The sequence below is a fragment of the Phodopus roborovskii genome, unplaced genomic scaffold, assembly GCF_943737965.1.
Source record: "Phodopus roborovskii unplaced genomic scaffold, PHOROB, whole genome shotgun sequence".
Lineage (NCBI taxonomy): Eukaryota > Metazoa > Chordata > Mammalia > Rodentia > Cricetidae > Phodopus > Phodopus roborovskii.
In genome coordinates, this window is record NW_026125397.1 from 24,679,909 (window position 1) to 24,703,397 (window position 23,489).

General features: G+C 47.2%; 1 protein-coding gene across 1 annotated transcript in view; it reads right to left on the reverse strand.

Moving 5' to 3' along the window:
* Positions 1-5,897: 5,897 nt before the first annotated feature.
* Positions 5,898-23,489, reverse strand: part of Foxo3 (forkhead box O3) — a 73,822-nt gene continuing 56,230 nt past the window's right edge. The window contains exon 3 of the mRNA XM_051175576.1: positions 5,898-7,324. Within this exon, the coding sequence (XP_051031533.1) occupies positions 5,927-7,324 (1,398 nt within the window). The 3' untranslated portion in view covers positions 5,898-5,926. The remainder of the gene's footprint in view (positions 7,325-23,489) is intronic.

Sequence of the window (23,489 nt, forward strand, 5' to 3'; positions counted from 1 at the left end):
GAATGCCTCTGGCCAGGGTCTCCTTGGCTATTAATTCCCCCAAGGAACCAAATCAGACGCTACACAGGGATATAAACATTTAGGTGAAAAAAGAAAATGTATGGCCCGAACTGCTCTCATCAGAGAGGAAGACTGAAAAACTATCACGGAACAAAAAGGGGGGGGAGGAGAGGAAGAGGGGCCACAGTGCACGCAAACCTTCACTCCATCAAGACCGACAACTAGAGCCCGTCGTCTAGAAACACGGGAATTATCCTGAGACTTCATGACCAAAGATTCTCATCTTTCAGCAAATGAGCATCACGGGCTTAAAGGTCAACAAACAAATAGAAAATCTATCATTACAGACTAAGGTCCATATCTCTTGCTGGGAGAGAAGGAAAACAAAAGACATCAGATAGATCCTTGCAGCCCCGTTCCCCGAGTCCTGGGACGGGACGGTGCTTCCCCTGGCCCGCTGCTCAGCACTAGGGCAGCCTTGGAGACAGCCTTGCCTCTCAGATGGTCACCCAGCGAGACTTGCAGCCTACAGTACAGTGATTGACGCCCAAAACGTGTTGTGCCTCACCGGTAACCACCAGCTTTTAGAAGCCAGACCACTGTGAGCCCCACATCTCAGTATCCTTAATTTCCACAAAAGCCCCAGGGGGGTGGAGGTACCTCTGCATCTCTGAGTGGTCTGAGATGCCCGGCAGGGATGGTGACGATGGAAGATGCAGGTTCCCTACAAGCAATGGAACAGCAGCCTGGTCCTTACTGCAACTGAGGCCTCGGGAAGGGTGGGCCCCCTGGGCCCTCCTTCGGAGATGCTGATGGAACACTCTGGTAAGCCCTGGGACCTTCCCAGTCCATCTGTGGCAGAAGTTCCTTTTGAAAGTGGAAAACAGCAGCCTCTCTAATGCATGTCCCCAATGTGACAATCAGGCTTCCAAGGCATGCATAGCTCCAGAAAGCAAAGGTTTCACCAAACAGGCCCGAAGAGAAACCTAAACTAGCATTAGTTGTCAAAGAAAGCAGCTGCATTTGCCAACAGTGTAAGACTGTCTCTGTTTCTTCCTAGAGTCTGTGTGAGAAATTACAGGGCCATTTAAAATTGCAATAAACATCAAGTAACTTCTTTAAAAAGTGACAAATCCCACGTAACAGTTGTAATAGTTCTTATCAAAGCTAGCCCTGTACGGGAAGCATAAACGTTTGCCCCGCTGTCTAAGTAAGCCTGTTGAGACTTGATGCACACAGCCATGAAAAGCTCGAGCAACCCGAGGGAGCTTCGGAGAGGTGTTTTAACTCACATGGCCCCCTCAGAGCGGAGCCCAGGGACAATGTGCTGAAGTGGGAGGTTCATATCCAAGCCCAGCGACTGGCCTGAGAAGCCAAGTGTGAACGAAAGGAAAGGTCCTGCGGGATTTCTAACAAGAAGCCAGCACCTGGCTCAGCCTGAACTCTGACCCATCTGCATGGAGCTCCTGGAATAGCAGGGCCTTTATTTTTATGCTCACAGGAAGAATATGTGGAAAATATGTAACAATGGAATTGTGTGCAGGACTAACCAAGAGATTCCAGCACGCGAAGGTAGTCAGACTGCGTGGGTCTGTGGCTCAAACTCCCCAGGAAGGCAGCCTTACAGCAGGATGAGCAGTTGCTACCACCGCTGAATCCCTCCCTCCAGGGGCAGGGCAGTTCAGTTCACTTCTCTCTCCCAGGCTGGTAGATATTCAGAAGAACCCCATTCAGTGAATCCTAGCTGTTTTGAGCACTTCATATCCTGCAGAGGTATATGAAACACCCAGCGAGTCAGGAGAGGCCACAGCCGACTCCCGCAAACACCCAGAGGGAAGGCTGCTTGTGCTGGGGTTTCCTCAAGAAAAGAAGGTTTGATTGGAGGTATTGAACAAATTTAGGAAACACTGAATAGTTACTAATTTTCCTTTACTGTCATCAACACTAAAAGGATCCAGTCAGAGCCGGATGGTGGCTCCCAGCACTCTGGAGGCAGAGGTAGGTCATTCCCTGAATTCCAGGCCAGCCTGGTCTACAGAGAGAATTGCAGGACAGCCAGGGCTACGCAGAGAAGCCTTGTCTTGAAAGATAAACAAAACAGACCATCCCACTTCCAAAGATCCAGTAGGTGTAACCATGGATGACAGGCTGGCCTTTGGGCAGGTATACTGTAACCCGAGGCAGACAACAGGGTTCAGTCTCTACACAGAACGCTACAATCTGTGTTTACTTTATGTTAAGTTCCCTAAAATGAAGTGACTGATATAAAGAAAATGTAACCCAGGTAGCCAATATTGCCTACATTTTGTTAGAGTTATCTCCTAACAGAGATAACGTTAAAGACACCACAGAATCAGAATAACCAAACATTAGTCAAACTGGCAGAACAGACTTGCCTCTTTGGACAAGAAGCCTATGCATCAATCCTAAATTCTAACTCCACACATGTATACAGCCAGTTCTTTCTCGTTCTATCCTCACCGTTCATCCCAGCAAGACCATTTACAGACCGGGCAGGTTTCAAGTTTAAATGGTACTCACTACACACACATTTAAAAGGCGATGCTTCTGCTTTCCATTGACCGACAGACGCCCCAAATTCTCACAGACTTAACGCTCACGTGGCTGATGGCAGAGAAGTGGGGAGGGCAACCCCCTCCCCCGCCACCTCCATCTAAACTTCCCCTGGTGGGTGTTTCCCAGCTTTCATCATAAAGTAGTTTACATATAAAACTACATCCTGATTTCTCCCTCGAAGGGTTTCCAAATACTAAAAAAGGAAGAACAGGGAAAGAACTTGTGAGTTTAAGAGTCCACATTAAGACAATGGTGAGATTTAAGCAGTGTTCTAGTGTGACAGGGAGTTAGAGGGCTCACTGGACACTCAGGTGACAGCCACGCCCACCTTCTCCATCAGCACCTGGGATGATGGTGTCCTACCCACCCACAGAACACGCAGCAGATAGCCCAGCAGACGGAACTTTGCTCCGGGCCCTCAAGTGAATGCTGCACGCATGCAGGACTCCAGAGACGCCTCTGTCAGAGGCTCTCCAGTAAAAATGTCACCAGACCAGAGCTGCTCCATCCTCCACAGTGGGGCCATGTGACCTTGTGTTGGCACACTGCACACCAGTCTGGAGGCAGGAAGAAGGGGTGACTGACCAGGGGACGTGAAATTGAGAGGCTGCCTTTAGGCCTTTTTCCCAATTTTAAGAGAAACCTTTAATAAAGTGCAAACAAGTTAAGCTGAAAAGTTAAAACAAAACAAAGCAAAAACAAAGCAAAACAACCCCTGGTCCTTTCTGGGTCACACTGTGCTCCTGATGGTTGACAGAGTTCATTCTAAAACAGGATGGGAATTTTCCACCAGGAAACCAGACCTGTTACTCCTCTTAGGGCTGTTTTCAGGAAAACTGAGTAAATTTGTCTACAGTCTGTTTTGTGTTGCTTTAGAAAGGGTCTCCCTATGTTCATTCCCATGCTTTAAATCCCTGATCTTCCTGCCTTAGCCTCTCCAAGCTGGGACTGTCTGTGCCGTGTCCAGCTGTAACATGCCCTTTGTTTTATTATCGAGTGTATAATGTGTACAATGTGTGGAAGTCGAAGGACAACTTTCGGGAGCTGGCTCTTTCCTTCTGTGGACCCTGGGGCTCCAGCTCAGCCCCTGCCTTATTGGGCAGAACCTTCTTCCTGCTAAACCACCTTGCCAGCTCTCACTTTACTTTTAACAGAAAAACCCAACCCCATCAAATCCACCTCCCTTAAAATGTTCTAAAAAGGCAAATAACAACCTGAAGCTTCATTGGGGCATAATGATGAAATGCACTGTCTCCAAATTAGAAATTCATCACTAATAAAATTAAAATTCATCATATATTTAAATCTCCCACAGCAGATTTTCATACTTTTTTTTTTTTTTTTTTTTAATAAAACGCACACAGCATGCTATTCAACTAGAGGGGAAATCTGGAAACAGACAAGAACTGACAGCACACTTTCATATAACTCTTTCTAGGAAGCTAGGAAGTAACTTCTAATAGTGACGAATAAATTAAACTTTCTTGTATCTTTAGAAATCACATTCTTCTTCAAGGAAGACAAACCATTTATTCTTCCAAAATTTGCATATCTACATTTCTAAAGTCAAGCCTCTGGCCCACATTCAGGCCTGGTAGTAACTGGCTGGCAATGTCAACCCCCCCCCCCTTAGGTTCCATTACAGTTTATTTTTTTACCAGCTCGGGGCTATTAGATGGTAGCAGATGTCTGGGTTTCCAGCAGGAGCCCACTTGTGCCTGAGAAAACTGAGATGCTTTAGAGTGCTCTGAGAGCTACCCAGGGAGGGCTTCAGTGAGCTCGCCACAGGAGACCCTTGTAATTCCTACCCCAGGGAGCAGGGTTAACAAGCCTGGGGTTAGGGCTTTGAGTTCCTGTTCTCTTTCTCCTAGCATCTGAAGGAGGTAAAGCAAGCAGCTTGCTGAGATTGTAATGAGAAAAGAAGGAACCGGGAGCTGGGTGTCTGAGGCACAGACAGAAACAGACCAGTCAGCAGAATCAAACAGCCAGAGGCCCCTCCCTAATCCAGAAAAAGGGTTCCAGAGAGTAAACAAACAAACAAACAAACAAAACCCATCTACAACAACAACAACAGAACTGCCATGACCTATGACTATGACCTATGACCGGGACAAAGTAATTAACCTCTGTGGTTCCCGGCTTGCTCACTTTGGGTCGTACGTCTCACAAAACCCCTTCACAGGCTTGCACGCTCGATTCTGGCGGTAGCCCTATGGAATGGCAGGACCAGACCTTCCTCGTGTAAACGGGGAGAGTGAGTGGGGACCGGGCCCTGGGCGCCTCATTCTGTAGCCCAGGCTAGCTTCAAATGCACGCCTCTCTTTCTCTGCCTCCCAGGTGCTGGGATTACAGGAGCGTCCCACCTGTCCTAGGCCACTGCTTCTCTCCCTAGGTCTCAGCACCTGCATCAAACCACGGCAACCCAAGAGAAGCTGCCTGGCTCCTCCCACCGCTCCCATCTTTCTTCCCAACTTGGGCCTAGCAGAACGGCTCCCACAATATCAGGGACCTGAGGACATGCCGTTAACACTCCCAGGAGCACCCATGCGTGAGTGGGCTGCAGTCAAACACAGGTACATGCCAGGGAGGGGACTCCGGATACCGGCTCAACGCAGGAATGGGGAACGCTCCGTGTCTTCCCTGAGTACGCTGTGGCACCCTACTTTGTGGTAACCTAATGCCCCTGGTAACCACCTTAGAAATGTTTAGACAGTCAATGCTGATGAGAACTAACTGCTGAGTGTCAAACGCAGTTAAAATCATGAAATAAAAGTTTCAAAAGCTGTCACCATCCATAACTATGTCACCCCGTACCTGACATCATTTATAGGTCGAGAAACACTTGCACAAAAGAACACACGCCTATATAAAAAACATGGATTTTTTCAACCTAATTTGCTTTTTAAAAATGATTTAACCCTGGGCACCAACAATGACGTCTTACTCTGTGAAGAATAATCTAGCACAAATATACCTACAGTTAACGGAAGTCATGCAGATTACTTTTCTAGGGGGTGAAGAGCCAGCCATCACACAGAAGACGAAGCCGGAGCAGGCCGCGGCGAGTTTTTTAAGAAACTCCTTGGGCTGGTATGCTTCCCCTTGACCCGTGACCTCAGCCTCTCCCTTCCCTGCCTTTCATCCCTCCGCCCACAGAGCGGGAGAACCTGGGTCTTAGCTCCACACAGGCGTTCTTTTTACTACCGACAGCTGCGAGCCCCGCCCACGTTTCCGTTAAAACCGATGAACCGTCTCACCGGGACAGTGGTCCATACCACCCCTGCCTGTTTGCCGTTCTCATGGAGGGCACTGACCTGCCTTGCCCACTTCCTTTGCCTCAGTGGGTCCTTCAGCCTGGCACCCAGCTCTGAGACGAGGCCTGCTTAGCACCACTGAAGGTCCCCACGTTCAAACCAACCACGTTCTGCGTGGAGATGAGGGAATCAAAGTTAAAATCCAACCCATCGGCGTCCATGAGTTCACTACGGATAATGGACTCCATGTCACATTCCAAGCTCCCGTTGAACATGTCCAGGTCCAAGTCACTGGGGAACTTATCGGGGCCCATTACGGGAAGGCCTGCATTAGCTGAGAACAGTGAGGAGCCTGAGAGGGAGTCCGAGAGGGTTTGCATAGACTGGCCGACGTGAGTCTGCTGCTGGTGTTTGGCTGACCCAAGGCTGCTGGAGTCACTCAAGCCCATGTTGACAGAATTTGACAAGCCACAGCTGCCACCAAGAGCACCCTGGGTTTGGTGCTGGTGGTGGAGCAAGTTCTGATTGGCCAGACCCCCCTGGGTAGGCTGGGCAGCAAAGGACATCATCGGGTCGCTGCGAAGCATCACATTCCGGCGGGCGTTCTGGGCAGACACGGCCGAGCTAGCCTGAGACATCAAAGGGTCTGACTGGGTCATCATGACATCGCTGTGGCTGAGTGAGTCTGAAGTGAGCAGGTCTTGGAGTGTCTGGGTACCGTAGTGTGACATGGAAGAAAAGGTGGCTGGCTTGTTCTCTTGGATGGTCTGCATGGGTGACTGGCGCATGGAGTTCAGAGACGAGGGCCCAAACACGGTACTGTTGAAGGAGCTGGTTGGGGAGCCCAGGCCAGAGCTCTTGGCGGTGTATGGGAAGCTGGAGCTCCGCTGCATAAGGCCCGCCCCGGGCGGGGATGGCTGGGATGGTGGGAGCGTGATGTTATCTAGCAGGTCGTCCATGAGGTTGTCAGACAGCCCGTCGTTCAGATTCATGGTGCCCGCCATGTCAGTCAGCCGTGGGAGCTCCACAGTACACGGCTTGCTCACAGAGGGTGACAGGCTGGCAGAGCTGTTGTAGAGCATGGGGGACAGTGGCAAGTCATCGTCCTGGCCATCATCCAACTCTGTGCTTGCCAGGATGGGCGACAGGCGGCCACTAACTGTGCTGGCGTTGGAATTGGTGCGCGAGCGGAAGTCTGTCCACGCATCCAGCTCATCGCTGCTGCGGGATGTGGGGCTGCCAGGCCACTTGGAGAGCTGGGAAGGGCTGTCGTCCGGCTCCGGGGCGGCCTGCAGGGCCGCCTTCTTCTTGGCCGCTCGGCCGCGGCTCTTGGTGTATTTGTTGCTGTTGTCCATTGAGACAGCCCGTCGCCGCGGGGCCTTCCCACTCTTTCCTCCATCAGGGTTGATGATCCACCAAGAGCTCTTGCCGGTCCCCTCATTCTGAACACGCATGAATCGGCTGTGCAGCGACAGGTTGTGCCGGATAGAGTTCTATAGAGAAAGGGAAAACGGACAGTGTGAGCCAGGATGGTCCAGTCCCAAACAGACATTCATGGAGACCCTCAATTCGTTTCGGAAAACAAAAAGCCAACATCATTTTTTGGGGGGAAATGGGAGGGTGCCGTACATGCACATGGGCATCGGAGGGCAACTTGTAGAAGCGGGTACCTTCCTTCTACTATGTGGGCACCCGGAACTGAAGTCAGGTCATCAGTTTAGCGGCAAAGCTTTGCCCACCGAACCACCTTGCCAGGTCAGCTTCAATTTCATGGGCTAGCATTTTTAATTTTTTAAAATAACAAACATCTTTGTGACTTGGAACAAAGCCGAAGTTCAATGGGAAGCTTTGTGTGTGTGTGTGTGTGTGTGTGTGTGTGTGTGTGTGTGTGTGTGTGTGTGTGTTGGGGGGGAGGGAGGTAACATACTAGAAACACAGATGCTCTCTGACACTTTTTCCAAAGTCCCAAGTTTTGTTGTACTTCCTGTGATTACATTTTTATTTTTCTTTAGTTTCTTGAGATAGATTATTTCTCTGTGTAGTTCTGGCTGTCCTAGAAACAGCTCTGTGGAGCAGGCTAGTCTCGAACTTCGAGATCCACCCGCCTCTAGCTCCACTGTAATGCTGGGATTAAAGGTGTGCACCACACTCAGCCTGTAATCATATTTCCTATATACTACAGTTGACACAGATAATTTATTTCCATATCACCCCCTCTCCATACTTTGCAATAAGCCTTCGGGATCCCTGAGAAACTAGTCACCTGGTGGAGATTTTCTTCTCTTATAGTCCTTGGCTCACAAGTACAGGGCCAGCAGTTACTTCCTAAAGACTCCTATCAGAGAGTGCGAATTCTACTTGTCCCCTCTAGGGTTCATTCTGCCACAATATCACCATGCAGCACTGCAGGGCTCCAGGGGCAGCGAAGGAGTAAGTCTCTCACTTAGAAGATCCGCATCATTTATACATACACTCCGCACCCTCAGAAGTGTGGGGTGAGTAACTTCCTTCCGAAGAGTACAGTATGAAAGGGGGGGGGGAGGTAATCTCTAGTGCAGAAATCTGACAGATGCTATGTCAGCTGGGTGGCCAAGCCTACATTAACAGGGACCAGTACACTGTGCATCCTAGATAAAATACACCGAAAAGGGCAGCTTTTCCATCCGTCTTTTCCCAGACAACAACAACACAACTCCCACTTAAGGGTCAGTTACAGAAGCCTGTTTAGTACTCCCAGAATCACCACAGTCAAAGGAGCCGAAGGGAACACAGAAACCACAGCTAATGCACCCTGCATGGGATCCCATCACAGAAAAAAAAAAAAAAAACAAATAAAAAAGGGAAATCTGATTAGCATGTATAGACTTTAGCTCATAATAATGATAAATGTTGGCTCATCCACTGTGACACTTGTACCAGGATTGTAGGGTGTTAAGAGGGGACACTTGATGGTGCACGCATGTGTGTTCTGCACTTTTACAAGTTTTCTATAGATCTAAACAAAAGACAGCCCCCCCCTTTAAAGTAGGGCAAACCCCCTTAAAGTTGTAATGATTTGAACTCCTGGATACAGCCAGTTGTCAAGGATAACCACGCCCAGCCCTGTCTCTGCCACTGGCCAACCATGTGACCCCAAACAAATCATTTCATCTGTCTGCAGCAACAGCAGGTTTCCATCTCCATCACGGCCATGATAACATCCAACCACCCCTCCCTGTCAGGGACGGCATAACAATGATAGATGATAATGCACTTCAGACGCCAGCCATGCTATGCATTCAGGTTTTTCCCCTCCTCTTATGAAGTGCAGGTCCACAGGGAAGAGAGCTAAGAGCCTGGAGAAAGATCATCCTGATCTGTAAAATGCCTATGTGGTGTAGCAGAACAGAACTGATGCTATCGCCACATCTGGAGTAGCACCTGCAGGCCAGATGAGTTTTTATTGGCAAGTTAGTTTTAGGCAAAAAGACATTGCCTAATACTGCACATTAAACACGAACAATTCTAAAAGTCACATTTTAAAAGAATTGGCAACCATCAACTGTATTTACGTAGAGGATACAAATACATGTGTTCTACCAGATTGTTTTTAAAACACAGAAAGTAAACAGGATTTTGTTATAAGTAAATAACTCAAAACACACAGCATTTCTAATGTACATTCCTATCCAAGAAGGGACTGCCGTTCGGGCTGGGTAAACACCATCAGCATTATGGTCATGGCTGGATTTCCATAACTGCCACTAGGACCCCGCACCCTGAGAACCCAATGGAGCAGGCGCTGCCCAGAAGGCTGCATACCCTGCTCCCTTCACGAATAATGACAGGTGTACTAACGGTTCAGAAGTTTTATTTCTTTGAAACAGGACACATTTTGTTTTCTATGATGTGGGTAACATTCCTGAGACGCACTTGCAACAAAGAGCATGGGTAATTCAATGCATCCAGTAAAAACATAAACACAAACTTCAGGGTGCAAAGCAAGCTGGTCCTGAGGCCTAGGGGTGCAATGCCGGTATCTCCCTCATTACCCCACACATCAGTCCTCTCTGCAGCGCATTCCGAGAATACCGAGCGTTTACAAAAATGAGCAGTCTTAGCTATTCAGTGATCCTGTATAATAGGGAACCATACTTTTTAAAATGTATCTTACTGTTACCAATTCCAAAACCTACCAAAAGACCAACAGAAGATTATATGGATTTCCCGATGGCCATCTATGACTCTTACCCCCCAATGAAAGCATACGTGTAATTTTCTGCAATTACAAGCGGCTAAAATTAGAGATATGAAGCTTCTGTGAGGGCCTGGACGCCTGGCATGGAAGGCCAGCTCCACAGGGAGTCATTGCAGGGATGGGTTATGAAGACTGGCCTCCTGCCCTGGTCCCTAATTACAAAGTGGCCATCTGAAGGTCCGCCAGAGCATAGCACTGATGGCTAGTGAGCTGAGTCTTAACACTCATTGCCTCTACCCTCACCATATGGCTGAGGCCAGCCATCAGGGAACGGGGAGCATGTTTGCCAACTCTCATGCAACACTTCTTGTGTGACCCTTCACTCGGCTACCGGCAAGTCAACGAGAAGTCGCAACTTAGGTGCTTGTACCAACAGTTCGAGAAAAGCACTCAAACAATTCTGCTTTAAGAAAAAAAAAAAAAAAAAACACAAAACATAAAATCCTACTGTGATTTTATTTATGATACACTTTGAAATTTAGAGGTCTTTCCCTAATCTTTGTTTAAAAAAAAAAAGGCATTTTGTTCTTGTGGCGTCCCCTTCCTGAGGAGAGGCAGTATGACCCCACTAACAAATGGGACCCCTGGGGTTCCCACCTATAGTAAGGAGAGAACGGCTCTGGTGGCCAGTCTTTACTGGACTCTGATTTTAGAGGTTTACTAATGGCAGAATACATTCCCCGAGGCTCATTATCTATGGTGCTCAGACAGGTTTTTCCAGATACTTTATTACTAAAACAACAGAAACTGGGCCACACGGCCCTGATAGGTCAATCCCAGCAGCCTCTCTCCATGCTGTCTGGACACCTTCCATTTATAAAGTCCATCATCGAAGGTGGGCACTGAGAATAGCCAGCAAACAAACCTCACCGGCCGTACTGTTCAAAAGCTAGATGCTACAAATGTATCTCAGAGTTCAGAAGTGTAATGATTAGCTTTCTACCTGGTTTTATCCAAATGAGAAAGATTTAAAAAAAAAAAAAAAGGCTGTGTAAAGTATCAGTACTGAGATAGTTTGCTCTATACCCTCTCTGGTAACAAAAACAAAAAACAAGGTTCTATAAGATTCCCCTCCTCACTTTTAACTCAAGAAAACTACCATTAAAAATATCCTACTGTGCTGGGCAGTGGATATGCGCACACACACACTTTTAATCCCAGCATTCAGGAGACAGAGGCAGGCAAATCTCAAAAATTCAAAGTCAGCCTGGTCTACAGAGCCTCTCGGGATAGCCAGGGCTACATAGAGAAACCCTCTCTTGAAAAGCAAAACAAACCCAATCTGTACCATGACAACCAAACTGTGGTTTTCCATTAATTTATGTATCATAAGAAATTTTCTAAATTTCTAAGGTTTTACATTAGTGGAGAATGGTAGCTGAAGGTAGCAAAGGAATGGTTTGAAGAAACTCTATTTCTATCAAGTATGATTTCTCTAATCCTACTTACATATACAATTTGAAATACACTGTGAGGTTCACTTACTTGGCCAGAAAACTAGGGACAGGTTTTCTTGGCCATTCTGTCACATTTACTACAGTTGCCCAGAAGACCTCGTGAGCAGCCCCAGCTATTGACAAATCAAGGTTCTGATGAGTTAGGAGAGAGACAGACAGAGAGACAGAGAGAGAGAGAGAGAGAGAGAGAGAGAGAGAGAGAGAGAGAGAGAGAGAGAGAGAGAGAGAGAGAGTCTCTAGGAAGAAACAGCCACTTCACGGGCAAACCTACCAGCTTCCCCTCTGTTTGAACACCAAGATTCATAAAACCTCAAGAGAGGTCTACAGTTTAGGAGCTAAGGATAAATCCCATCTCATTTTGTGTCAACCTCCACTTCTATGAAACAGCCTCTATCGAACAGGTCTGCACCGGAGCCAAGCCCCCTCTAGATGTGGTTAACTCATCATCGAGCCGGCAAACCTGGTCCCCACTTGATTGTAGCTGCAATTAGTGACATACTGCTCCAGCAGACATGTGCAATAGGTGTGTGGGGTTGGCATTTCACAGTCATGCTGACTGTGCTATGTGGGCCACCGCCCAAAGGTCCCTTTGTCCCACCCACCTAAGACAGTACAAGGATGACTGCTCCGATTAGAATCTGATCATTATTCTCTTGATGTAATGAACAGTTTTCTGTTGCAAAATACATTCCTTGCTGATGGTAAGGTGCCCATGATGTATGTATATATGTATATGTACATACACACACACACACACACACACACACACATACGTACATACATATGTGCGCCAAATCATTGTGACGACAGGCAGACTCAAAAACAGAATGGGAATTGGGAAGAAGCCGCCTGGAGTTGCAGAGTATCTACCACTCACGTACAGCAAGGGTGGGTAATACAGCAAGCAAGAGAAGGCGGTCACGCGGGAAGACGGCGATGCTGAGACAGACCCCAGAGCTCCGAGCTCAGCCTGTGATCTGAACCTCCGCTTTCCCCATGAGAAGCCAGGATCAGATGCCCTCTCTCTGCCTCTGGGATCCTTGTGAGGATCACGTGAAGCTCGGCATGTACCCCTACTCAGCTGAGTGCTAAGCACAGCTCTCAACAACGGTCAGGGCCCACACACAGAAGCTGCGACGTAGCAGACCTCAGCTCACTGTTTCCGGGTGCTTTAGATCAAAAGGGGAGAGGCTGCTGTCTTCCCAGGAAGAGTTACAAACTTGAGTTTCTAAGGTGCCCTGCCAGTTCTGGACACTTCTTAAGTGCTACTACCCTGCATCTGCTTCAACTCCTCCCACGGTGTGTTTACCTTGTGGGGACTACTAACCCAGACACCAGCTGCATGTGCTTTCCCTGGAACAGAGAGGGCTTGTCTGGAAGCCACATGTGGTATCAATTTATCGTTCTCCGCAACAGCAAAGGGAAATCTACTTGCTTTAAAAATAAAAATGTTGTGTAATTTAACTCTTGAAAGCCCTACTTTTTTTTTTTTTTTTTTTTTTGCAAAGAAGATAGTCCCTCCTCCTTCTCCCCCCCCCCCCTTTCTGGGCTGCCTACAGAGTAACAGAATGTGTTATGGTGGGTTGTCAACTCAGAAGCCCACTGGCCTTTAGAATGGACTTCAGAGACACTGGGAATGGCTGATTTCCAAAACTGCTCATCTGCTCTTTTGCAGAATCTGTGTTTTAAGTTTGTCTCAGGGCTTGTCTTTTGGGCACTGACAATCTAGAACACAGTTGTTCAATACCTGCATTCCACAGGTGAACCGAAGGTAGGTGGCTAAGGCTTCGAAGACAGTTCAGTGTAAACGGTGACTCACAGACACCCACAGAGGCTGGCGAGTCACAGCGGAGCCCACAGGATCGGATGTAGGGAGAGCTGCCTGGAAGTGCCCAGGGCTGGCTCAGAGGGCCTCTCAAAGGCACCTCCAGACAAGCAATTCTCCTCTCTGGCTGGTCATTTCAATCTCCCAGGGAGACTTCCCTCACCCATGTCCCATCCCCAGAGCTCTGATTCAGTACCTGTGGTGAGGCCTGGGAATTTTAACCCCCAGTTGTCCCGATTTGTAACCACCAAAAGTCCCCCAAGCATTTTGCCAACTGGCTCAGTGGTTAGCCTTACTGACTCCCAATGGCCCAGGTATGGAGCAGAGAAGCAATATCCTTTGAGTTTCCAAGACTGGGGTCAGAGACTAGAGCCGGGGTGAGTGGCTTCTTCCAAAGCAGGCAGGGGGTAAAAGTAATTGTTTGGAACCAAGGCCAGATCAGCTCTTTGTTACAAATGACAGGGTGTGCAGAAGGATCCTTGACCTCATTCTGTGCAGACAGCTTCCCTTCTGCCCGGTACCTGGCAGCAAGCAGCGGGAGGGCAGGGCAGGAAGGAACCCACCCTCACTGTGGCAGATACAGCTGGGGACTCAGCGGTCCCCTCTCCAGAGTCTCTCTCTCTGGGACAGATGGGACTAACATGGTGGGTAAAAGCAAAGCCAAGTATATGGACACAAACCTGAAGTGTGGGAGCAGAAAAAAGAAAAAAATTATCTCATATTACTATCTACAGTGGCCAAGAATGAATATAAATAAGAAGCCTTTCAGCTTGATAAAAATGTAACAAACTATCATTAAGAGGGTTGCACAATCAACAAGTTCGTCTGTTTCTACTCTTGCTCCTGACTACAGTGTTAAAAGTTTAAACCATTGAAGGACCGTAAAAAACAGCGATGTTCTAAAATAAATACCATTGGGAACTTGGCCGAAGGATTGCATTTCCAGCTAGAAACAAGATTTCCCGTTAAATTTGCTGACAGTAATTCTCTACCCACAGATGTCCTCTGGAAACATATTTTTAAGTTTTCATGCATCGAGCCAGTGACAGTAGGACTCAAACAGCCATCGGATGAGCAGAACATTTCACTCTAGACAGCCTTCCACCAGCCAGGTGAAGGGCTGGCTGGAGAAGAGACTGGAGAGAAAATCCTAGCTGGGAGGTGAGCTCTCCTTAACCCTGTAGAGAGCCAACACACTACCACAGTGGTGTTGGGGTTTTGAGTGTGAACTTTATTTTAAGATCATAAGAATATATGTTAGTTTTTCAGCGAGCAATTGTCTTTTCAAGCTATTCCACAGCTGTTTCTGCTCTTGGAGGGCAAGAGGGAACATTCCATTCCTCTCAGCCAGACTTGCACTCCGGCACACGCATCCACCCCCCTGGCAGCCTCGCAACCGCTGCCTACGCCCACTCCTTGCAGCGCCCTCCTCCCCCTCCCCCCCAAGCCTCCCTCTCCACAGTCCAGGTCCCAGCAGCAGCCTTAGGTACACTGTCCACATGTCTCTCCACAAAGCAGGCTAAATGGCAGCACCTGGCCAACTCTTCTGTCCCATGCACGTCTCCCCTGAGGGTTACAAACTGTGTCCCTCTCCCTTGAGGGACATGGTAACTACTTGCTCCTGAAACCCCTTCAGAACCATGCTTATCTACCATATAAGATCAGTGTGCCAAAGGGTTAAAAGCCAAGGGACCACAGAACACTCTTGACACTTACTTTGCAATGCACAACAAAATAATTTTATTAACTCAATCTTTACCTGAGATTAAAAAAAAAAAAAAAGCTGCATTCTTTTCCAGTTTGGAAACATTTTGTGTAGAAATGGAGGAGAAATGGGCATTAGAAATACTCATCTAGAACTAAGGAACATGCCAGAACGTTTAGGCTCCCTTTCCTAATGTTAGACAAGCAGTCAGGGCAGGAAGCTTGGTGTAAAGGGTGTCGGGGAAAATGTGGGACTGGGTTACAGCAGCCATAACTTTATAGTGAAAAAATGAGAACAAAACCATAGGCCACACCTAAATTCAGTCAGCCAGTAAGTGGTAACAGGGCTGAAGCAAATTCAGATTTCCTGGCCTTGAGTACAGGGTGTAGGAGACAGATAAAGCCTAACACACATACACACACACACACACACACACACACACACAGAGAGAGAGAGAAGAGGGAGGGAGGGAGGGAGGAAGGGAGAGAGTGAGGGAGAGAGTGAGGGAGGGAGGGAGGGAGGGAGAGAGAGAGACAGAGAGAGAGAATGGAGCCTGGTTTATAGTGAGTACTCAAAATAGTCTGGTTTAATTCTGAATTAGTGGGAAGGGGCCAGAGCCACAAACAGATCTGAATTGCATTTCTGGATGAGATGTGTTGACAGTCAGAGCTTCCCAGGTGCCGTGAGTAAGCTTCCAGCGTTAAGTCTGAAGCAGCAGCATTCAGGTTGCTTTCCAGTCCACAAGTCTCACCCAGGGTATGTAGAAATGATGACATATTCTAGCATAGACTGAAGGTTCTACTAAAGGGACGGGAGGAAGGCCTTGGCAGAAGGCAGCTAAGATCTGTCTGGGATAAGAGCTGTCTCTCAGTCCATCTATGGGGCCTTCATTACTCAGAGGCGCTGACTCAAAATCACAAATAACAAACCACGGCTCCAAGCCTACTCCAAGCAAGCACACAAGATAGGGAATTTAGGGCAGTGTGTATTTCACCTGCAGCCTGAAGGAAATGAAGTGTTTGCTGACTACCAGGACCATTGCGCTGTGCCTGGCCTGCAATCCCAACTCATTCCCTCTTCCCCACACACAGGAAGCTGAGCGGCAGAGACGTTAGCAGTCTGCCCAGGAAGGTGGGGGCTGCAGATTCAGCCTGTTGGCTAACTCCAAAGCTCTTCTACCATGGTTTTCTCAATGAAGGTCTTGAATGGCTGAGGAGGGAAAATTAGCCCCCAACTAAGTCAGGGCAGTATTACCGAGCCCTCAGTATTACCTGGCCGTCCTTGGGACGCCTTCCGTCTGGTCCTCAAAGAGCTGGCACTGTGCCACAGATCCTCAAGCCAGACACATCAGGCAAATGTCTGCTAGTGCCCTGGACTGCCAGGATGAAGCTTAATCTGAAACAGGGACCCCACTTCATACTATTTAAAACATGTAACTGGCCTATTATTAAGCCAGAAAAGGATTAGCCTGTTTTAAAACTATGTGAGTCTTAAAATATGATGTGCTCTGCCTGCCAAGTGACAATAGTCGGGATGCTTCTGTTTAACCTCAATCAGAAGCTCTGCAGATAGCTCCACTAGTGTTGCAAATGCAACTGCTCCTCTTTTGGCGTCAAAACCTGCAGCAACAGAAACCACTGATGGCTCAAGCACAACAAGGGATGGCTGTGGAGGTGAGGTGGGGCGGGGCATGGCTGTGGAGGTGGGGCGTGGCGGGGCGTGGCGTGGCGAGGCGTGGCGGGGCGGGGTTTCGACCTGATGGCCCCAAAGACAGCTGAAACCAGGGGAAGACCGATTAGTTCACAACCACTCACTCCCTTCCCATCAAATGTACTGGCTTCAGCATCCCACAAATACAACTATTTCCAGCTCTTTGGATGTTACAACTCAGGAAACCTGAGTTCAAAAGTAACATGTGCTTTTTCTTTTTTTTTTTTTTTTTTTTTTTTTTTTTTTTGTAGCTCTGAAATATACGCCAGCGGGCGGGCACCATCAAATGGTGGCACGCACCAGAAGACTGGGAGAGGGGAAGACTTCTGAACTAAATAAAGGGAAAGGTTTGGGCAGGCACTCACGCAACGGGCAAATGTGTGCACCTGGGAACAGACAATCCTCCAAGTGTCTGTGTTGGTTATTCCAACACCATGAGTCAAGCTGAAAGAAGCCGCAAAAGGAAACCAACACCGCATTCCAAAATATCTAATGTTGAACTACAAACAAAATAACTGCTGATTTTTTTCTTCTTAGGAGTGAGAGTACAATAATGCCAGTTCTGCGGGGATTCAGCCCTGCTGAGGGACTAGGAAGTTCCTGAGCTTCTGACCCCAGGGCCTCATGGGCAAGAAAGCCCCACGTGAGGTCCCTGAAGCTCTCAGCAGCCCACTGCTTCCTTAACTGCAAGAGAAGGCGCTGCACAGAACTTTTCCAGCCTCATGCACTTTGTGGTGCCCTAGCCTGGCTCTCTGTGACAGCAAACCCTGAATAGGGCAGGAGGAAGGGAAGAAGCAGCCTCAGAACGCCGCCCTGTTGCTGCAGGTAATCTGCCCACCATCTCAGTCAGCTGCTGCTCGATGTAGCCTCCTCATAGACGCATCAGCCAAGGTCACGCCTTACCTACAGGGTAGAGAGCAGCCCCAGGCCCATGTCCTGACCACTGGGCACTCAATCTCAGGGCAAATCTCACTTGCCTCGGTCACTGTTCCATTGCTGCGAAGAGATACCACGAGCAAGGCAACTCTTACACAGGAAAGAACGTGGCTGGGGACAGTTTCAGAGGCTCAGTCCTTTATCGTCATGGAGGGGAGCATGGCAGCGCACATGGGACTAGAACGGTAGCTGAGAGCTAAGTCCTGATCGGCAGAGAGAGAGACAGAGACAGAGAGACAGAGTCAGACAGACAGACAGACAGAGAGAGAGAGAGAGGAAGACACACACACACACACACACACACACACACAGAGCTGCTTTTGAAACCTCAAAGCCACCCCCCCCCACAGTGCACATTTCCTCCAAGGCCACACCCCTTCACCCTTCTAATCCTTTCAAATAGTGCTGGGGAGTGACCAAGTACTCAGATATATGAGCCCGTGAGAGCCATTCTTACTTAAACCACCACATGACCCAAACGCTTATCACATTTGTATAGGGTCCAGATGCTCATCCTGGAGCACTGGGTAGGGAATCTCTTTTGTTCTTGATTTATCCAAAGGCTGCTCTCTACTTAATATCCATCTGTCCCCCAGGCACAGTGACCATGTCCCTAAGACATGTCATAAATGTGGAAACGCAGGATTGCCCCTTCTTCCATATAACTAGACTTCACATAGATCCCTTTCCATTCTTCTGATAGAATTTAGAAGTCTGGGATCTAAAGAAAACGGTAGGAGGAAGTTTCTATAACCCAATAACAAATACATGTAATATTCATTATATACTCACTGTAAGTTTCTAAAAGATTAACTTTTTTTAGCACAGCCTTTGCTACAAAAGAGAAAAACCTGATGATTTTATGCACCACAGCTTTAAACTACTGACAAGCCAGACGTGTTCTGGTTCGGAAAAAAAAAAAATGGTATTTTCCTATTCCCTTCCCTTTCCTCCTGAATAGCCTACTTCCACTTGGCAAAAGGAAGAGTACATTTACTATAGTGATGGTTTGCATCTGCTTGTCCGATGCCTCTGGAATGACACTGGACTGCTGCCACATAGTCAAATAATGTGCTCTTGGAGAACCAATTATCAACTAAAATGCCATAAAATGGGCCAGTACTTGCACTCTGCTTACACTGTGAGATATTTTGGCACCAAATACAAGCTTTCTTTGGTTACTCCTTACATCAATCAGAAAATTACTTTAATTTGCTGTGATGCTATTTGTGGACATGCATGGAAAGGAAAGCAGGCATCGAGGAGAAACCAGGGCTGGCCCACTGGACTTCAGCAGCAGGCCAGAGCAACGCATTCCAGACACAACAGCATCCAGAGAGCCAGCCTGTGCTGGAGAGAGAAGAATCAGCAACTGCGTGGAAGCTGCCAATCTTGAGTGTTTCCAGCCTCGGTTAACTGCCAAAAGAGTTGGACAACACACCAACTTAAGCCACAGTGGGGTAAAGAGCTTTTGGGTTATTACTGTGTGTATATGAGGTCTAAAAAGGTGTGTGTGTGTGTGTGTGTGTGTGTGTGTGTGTGTGTGTGTGTGTGTGTTAAGATTTAGGTATCATTTGGACTTTACAGAATCCTGTGACTTCTCTATGTCCCACTTGCCAGTTCTTTCTTTTTACATGGTGCTGTGTTGGTTATTTAAACCCAACCATGAATGGAGCCCTCAGATTGAGCCCCAGCATCCATGTGAAATCTGGGTACAGGAAAGATGGAGATAGAAATCCCTGGAGCTCACTGGCAAGCCCCATGTCCAGTGAGAGACAATGCCTCAAAACAAAACAAAAACCAAAACACACCTGACACAGACCTTTGGCCTGGAAACCCTTGGCAGTGTGTGTGCGTGCACTCCCCAAGTCCCTCCATCTGTGGGGGGGGGGAATGTATGAAATATGGATAAACCACATGAGAACAAATAACAAACAAGGGGAGAACTGAATAAAGAGAACCACAACTACCTTCTTTCAGCCTCAATTAAGTCCTTCTCCCCTCTGGACTAAACTATGCCAGTGGAGTGGCAGACACACGGAAAGGCTGGCGTCAGCGAAGAAGGCACCCCGTTCCCACATGCTCACCGTCAATGCAGCCTACCTTCTGCAATGGAGTCAGTGAGGAACAGTCAGATAAACAGTTTATCTTACACTTCAGAAGCATTTACCCATTCAAGTCAGACAATGAGTTCTCTTACAGTCATTCTCAAGCTTCAAACCAACCACACATCCAAATACTGCAGAAAAAAAAGTGTTTTATATATATATATATATGCTTTTATATATATATATCTGCTTTTGGTAGAACAGACCACTCTGCTCTGTTCTAGCAAAACCGGATTCTAAGCGGGGCCCAGAAGACTGTTCCCCCTTCTCTAGAGTAAGATGTAGCCGTCTACTTGCGTTCTAGGTGCAGAAGCGCTTGTGGAACTTGTCCAGAAGGGAATGAAAGGCCACCAATCTGTCCAAGAGTAAAGTCCTCTTCAAGCTGCCTTCCTTCCTCTGGGGACTTGTGTTTGGACGGCCATAAGGAGGGGGCCACTTGTTGAGACGGAAAAGTGCTATACAAAGCATTTCCATCATCTCCTACTTTTCCAGATGGATTTGTTGTGTTGCCCAGACAGGGTTTGAACTCCTGAGCTCAAGAGAGCCTCTGCCCTAGCCTCCTGAGTACCTGGGACTTAAGCTATGCTTTACCACACCCAATTGAAGCCAACCTTTTATAGGAAAGGAATTCACAACCCTAACCCTAACCCTAACCCTAGGGGTAGTCTGGGGCAGAGGAGAGCTCAGTGATTTGTGCCTACTGTATGAATGTCAGGTCTTGAATTTGGTCCCCAGCACTATGTAAGAAGACAGGTGTTGGCAACACTCACCTGTAATCCTAGCGCTGGGGGGCAGAGGTGAGTCTGCTAGGGCTCATTGGCCAGTCTGCCTAATTGGTGAGCCCCAACTCTCAGATGAGACCATGTCTGAGAAACAAAACAATTCTGAAAGAATGACATCTGCAGTTGTCATCTGGACTCCACAGGCACTAACATATACAAAATAAAATGGAATAAAAAAAAAAAAAAAAAAAAAAAAAAACCAAAAAGGTGCATGCCCAAACCTAATCCCCGATAGGCCTAGCAACACCATACTGACACACATGCATATAATTCCTCTATGCATATAAATACATTTATAACAAGACAGCAAACTATAGATGTCTAAGTGTTTAACAGTGATTGGAAGTTTGTGTTCATATTAAGATAACACAATAGAAACACCAAGCAGAAAAGGCCTTTTGGCGCCTAACACTCTCCCACCTACAGGTCAGGCACATTCATGACTCATCTGATGGCTGGTGGCGAACAGCACTTGCCACTCTTGCAGAAGGCCTGGGTTTGGTTCCTAGCACCCACATGTTGCTCCCTAAACTCCAGTCCCACGGGATCCAGTACCCCCCACAGGCACCAGGTGCACATACACACGCAGGCAAAACACACACATAAAAACTTAAAAAAAAAACTAATTTTAAAAACAAATTTTAATGAGAACAAAAAGTAGCCTTTAAGGAGTAACTGTGTAAGTGCTGAGCACTGTCATCTTCTAATGGCACCAGAAGCAGGATATACTATAATCCTAGACGTGGCCCCAAAGCCTCACCAGTTCTGAGGGGGAAGCCAGTAACGACAGACTCAGCGGATTTGGCGGTCACAAGCAGGGTTACAAATGAAAGGCAAACAGGAACAAAACACAACAGCAGCGACTGGTTTCTTATGCATTCTGCTAATCTAGCTGGCTCCCTGGCTTCGTGCCAACCTTACAGCAGTGGTTAGGCATGCTGGAGAGTGGGCACGGGTCCTGAAGGGCTCTCAAAACTCCCAAACAAGTGATGTCAGTGAACTACGAGCCTGATCCAGGCCACTCTGCCTCTGGCCAGCCGAATTTACATTAAATCTGGAAAGGCCAAGCTGGCTAGGGATGAAGAACCTATTGTTTACGCAATAACATGGCGAGAATGAGCTCAAAGTGAAGTCATACTCTGTGGAGTAACACTATAAAAACCTGAGTGTAGCAGAATCCCTAAGGCAGGCTTTCCAGTAACAGACAGGCTGCCAAAATTCCCGGGGGAAACGTGCATCTGTCATTTTTTGAGACAGGGTCTCACTGGGTAGCCTTAGAACCCAACATGTTGACCAGGCTGGTCTTGAACTCCTATAGATTAAAGGCACACACCACCATGCTGAGCATGGAAAGAGAATCTAAAAAAAAAAAAAAACAAAAAAACTGTTGACATCATTATCATTGGATCCAGAAGGAAAAGGACACACAGTTCTTTTTTTTTAAAAAAAAGATTTTATTATTAATGTATTTATCTTCTGTGTGTGGATGTTTTGCTCAGCTGTCAGAACTGGAGTTACAGACAGTTGTGAGACAGCACGTAAGAGCTAGGAACTGAACCTGGGTCCTCTTAACCACTGACCTATCTCTTCAGCCCTCACATAGAGGTTCTTAGAGCTAGGAAACAGGTGTGCTTGTTAGACACTGTAAAATTCACATTCTGTTGTGGATTCCTGAAGATGAGCTCACACTGCGTGCAGAAACCAAAACCAACAAGCTGAGCCATTTAACAATGACTTCACGGGATCACAACCGGACTCAGGACTCAGCTGGACAGGACTGGGGACACCCCCACCCACGGCTTATCCCATCACCATCCAGAGTTAGAGTGATAGTTTCATCTATTGCCACACCAACACTTCTAATTTTTCAAGACTGTCATTTGCAAGCTCAGCACTGGGGAGAGAAAGCTGAGTCTGTCTTCATCAGGAGAAACAGAACAAATACTGGACCATTCCCCGTCTGGGTACACTGGGTTTTGCTGCTGATTTTCTGTAATTCTCATTATTGTATCAATAAGAATGCCCCGTGTGCAGACCAGAGGCAGCGTCCCCCAAATTAATGTGGTATCATAAGTGGTTCTACCATCTTATTTCTCAGAAGTCAACAACTGTGCTATTGTCTGGCTGGACGGCACGTCCAGCCCTAAGTTATTGAAAGATTTAGACTCCAGGTGCTGTGTGTTCTTTTCAGAATGGTCCACCCGTCAGCCCACCTGTCTCCATCTTGGGTCTTTCCTTTGTTTTGATTGGCACAGAGGACTGAACCTAGGGCTAAGCAAGCATCTGTCCTCTATTTACTTTTTAGACAAGAGCTCATTAAGTTGTCCAGGCTGCCCTTGAACCTGTGATGTTTTGGCTTCTGCCTCTGGAGTGACTGAAGATTGCAGGCTTGTGTCATGAAGCCAGGTTTGGCAGGTCTTAGCATGATGAATAATATATGAATCCATGGTACAAATACTTTTCCTTTTCCTTAAAGCACAAAAGCACACCTTTTTACAAGAAAACATAAGAGATTTTGATTGTTGAGTGTTCCTTATTCTGTTTGGTGTTGTACGGTACCAGCCACAGCCCTACTACATACATTATACATACTACATGTATTATGTATCAGTCAAATTTCATATATACCAATTGTATATGAAACTGTAAATGCCCTACTTATGCTACCTAATGCATAATACAAGTTTATATAACTGAAAATGATGCGTATGTGTCTACATATTTTTCTAATAGCTGAAAAAATGGAAAATATATGAAAAGCTGGTATTTGTTACTAGTGAAGTATTTATTTTATATGTACTTAAGTCGTCATAGAAACATATGGCTCAGCATGTGTGACCCAAATTGAACATTGCTGCTACAGCATTCTACACCCAAACACAGGTGCCTGCATGAGGA